At 59.9% G+C, this 3,108-nt stretch overlaps 1 protein-coding gene across 1 annotated transcript; it reads right to left on the bottom strand.

Moving 5' to 3' along the window:
- Window positions 1–699: 699 nt before the first annotated feature.
- On the bottom strand, window positions 700–2,178 carry VOLCADRAFT_60616 (uncharacterized protein; the record flags this gene model as incomplete). The annotated part of the gene is made up of 3 exons (XM_002950510.1): window positions 700–1,014; window positions 1,099–1,172; window positions 1,947–2,178. Coding segments are annotated over 3 exons (621 nt in total), but the record flags the coding sequence as incomplete, so codon positions are not given.
- Window positions 2,179–3,108: the final 930 nt, after the last annotated feature.

Below are 3,108 nucleotides of genomic sequence, written 5' to 3'. Positions count from 1 at the left end.
ATCTCTGCCATGGCTGGAACATCTGTGCGCTTCCACAAACATTGCTATATGCACGTCCACGGTAATACACGCACATTGCCGGATCTAGAGCCATGCCGCTTAGGTTACAATAAACCGCATACTGCATCATGCTGAACAAAATAATCTATTCATCTCATCGCGCAGCCAAGGATAGCTCAAACGTCCCGTACTTCACCGTACACCTCCGCCTGTTCCATGCTTTTAAATACCTTGTCAAGGTCCATCGTTTTAGCCGTAGAGGCTTTAAAAATGCCTTCATATAACCGTGAGCCCCAAACCTAGCATGCCCACCTTCCTTGCACTCAGCCAGCCTAGTCCAGGCGGCAGCACCCCTACCACCCGCACCGGCCCCCATTCGTGCCTCAACCCGGCCCCCCTCATACACACACACACACACGCACGCGCGTGTCAGTCGTCCCAGGGCGCCAAGGAACAGACAACCAACATCAGGCCGTGCAAGCAGCGTCACACGCAACTAACACCTCCACCACCATCATCACCTCCACCAAAAACATCACCTGCACCTCCATCATCAACTCCACCACCACCATCACCATTACCATTACCATTACCACCACCGCCATCACCTCCACCATTACCACCACCACCACCACCACCATCACACTGCGGGTGGCGGCACCTCGATCGCTCCATCTTCTCCCACTCGCTACTACTGCGTCACATCGCCGCAGCCGCCGTCGTCAACTCCTTGCGGTCCAGCACCGCCACCGTCTCCACATGATCCGTGTGAGGAAACATGTCCACAGGTTGTACGGAAACCAATCGGAAGGGAGCTCCGGAACCATTACACAATCGGTCCAGGTCACGTGCCTGCGTGGCTACGTTACAACTGACGTACACAACACGTCGGGCGCCGCAGCGGCTCAGGAACGAGGCGGCGTCGAGCGTCAGGCCGCCACGTGCCGGGTCCACAATCACGACGTCGGGTGTGGTCACCGCTGTCGGGGATGCCGCCGCCGCCGCCGCCGGCGCCTCGGTCAGGAGTTCGGAGGCGGCGGGGTCAATGGCGGCGGCGGCGGCGGCGGCGGCTGTCAGGTTGCGCTGGAGGGTGTCCACGTCAGCACAGAGGAACTCGACGTTGGAGATGGCGTTGAGCGCGGCGTTGGCGCGGGCGTCCTCTATCGCCGACTCTGTCCATGTTGGGGGTTAACATGTACGTATATATGTATGTATGACTTAGATTACACTGTGGGCCGCGAGAGCCGGGGGCCAAAGCCGAAACACAGCGCAAGGGTCGGGAGCACACAGCACAAGTCGGTTAGTCTTGTGTGCTCCCGACCCACTCAGACTGCCAACACACAACGCAGCCGCTCCACAGCATGTATGTATGTATGTCACTAAAGTATACCATAGGCTATTAACATCCGTGCGGTGAGATTTGCTTGTTTGCGGCTGTTTGCCTCTGTTCGTTTCTCTGTCTATCTGTCTGTCTGTCTCTCTGTCTGGCTGTTCTGGGTTTGTTAGTCTTGCGGAGCATTACTGGGTGGGGGGGCGTCCATGAAGGGGCGGAGGTGGATGGATTGATGGAGGACGGTCAGATCTGAAGAGGATGTTGGGAATAGAAAGATCTGGAAGACTTTGTGTGTGTGGGGGGGTGCGTTCGAGCCCTCCAGGGGCTCTCGGGGCAGGGTGATGATGATCTTCACGCGGGTAACAGGTCGGGGAAAACACACCACCGTGACCGTGTGCGGCTACATGACACGCCTAGATGCCTGCACATAACCACATGGCTAGGTGAAAAGATGTATGTAGGAGGTGAATCTAACAGCTCTCAATCGGGAAAATGTGTGTGTGAGAGAGAGTGTGTGTGTGTGTGTGTGTGTGTGTGTGGTGTGTAGAGTGGGTGGGATGTGTGAAGAGAGTGAATGGGTGGATGGGGTGAGGAGTTAGCCGCCACGACCTACCCAGGACTTCGACGCCCAACACCCGCCGACACTCTCCCGCCAAACTGAGGCCAATGGTGCCCGTACCGCAGTACAGATCCAATACCGTATCTACGGCACCTGGCCGCAGCCCCGCGGCGCGGCGTACGACATCGTACAGGACCTCGGCCTGCCGAGTGTTGGTCTGGAAGAACGAGCCCGGGGAGATACGGAACTTCAGGCCGCCCAGGACGTCGTGGATGTACGGCGTGCCGTACAGCAGCGTCACGGGGCTTCGGCTGTCGATGTCGTCGCCGCCATCGGCGTCGGCGTTGCCGCCGTCAACCACGTCGGAGGATACCTCCGCCTGGCTCTGGCTGTGACGGGAACTCCGGGCCCGTCCGCCGCCGCCGCCGCCGCGCTGTCGGGAGGTCCCTGGAGGGTTACCGCCGCCGCCGCCACGAGATGGCGGCAGCGGCTGTGGTGGCGCCACCACCTGGACTGCGACGCCCGCCTGTACGACATCACGACATCATGACGCCATGACGCACGGGACGGGGAATTTAGCCAGATGCTTGCGCTGCCGCTGCGTCCTCCCCATAGCCACTCCGTACAGTGCACAGCCTCCCGCCATATACCCTCCACGGCGCTAGGGGCGCTACGGCGCCCACACCACATCACCCCAATACACCCAACACCCCCCTCCAAAGCACGCAGGCTCACCAGGCTCCGAAACTCGCGTCCCAGCGCCTCCGCCACCGGTCTAAGCTGCTTCACAGCTGACCCGTGGGTCACCCCAAACACCACCATCAGCTCCCGACCCTCCCCAGCCGTCGCTGACCCGTCAGAGGGTGCAGCGCCGCCGCCGCTACGGATGACAAGGTGCTTCAGGACGCCCTGTACGGCAGGGTATAGGCCACGTACGGCAAATCATATAACGGTGGAATGCGGGACAGGGGCAGGACGGGACATACGAGCAGCGCAAAACTGCCGTACACGGGAGGGCAGGGGGACCTTTGACAAGTCAGGATTTGTGCGCGCTCATTCACCCACCTTGCCGGACGAGTGATTGTACGGCAACAGGCTCGCCTCCGAAACCAATTCTTCGACACGTACCAGCATGGCGTTGGCTTCTGATCCCTGATGAGGTGTGTATGTGCGTGGGTTGGGAGTCGCGGGTTGTGGTGGTGAGGGGGGTTGAATG

This window comes from Volvox carteri, assembly GCF_000143455.1.
Source record: "Volvox carteri f. nagariensis unplaced genomic scaffold VOLCAscaffold_19, whole genome shotgun sequence".
NCBI lineage: Eukaryota > Viridiplantae > Chlorophyta > Chlorophyceae > Chlamydomonadales > Volvocaceae > Volvox > Volvox carteri.
The sequence above is the reverse complement of the archived record's forward strand: the minus strand, read 5'-3'. Positions and strand labels throughout refer to the sequence as shown.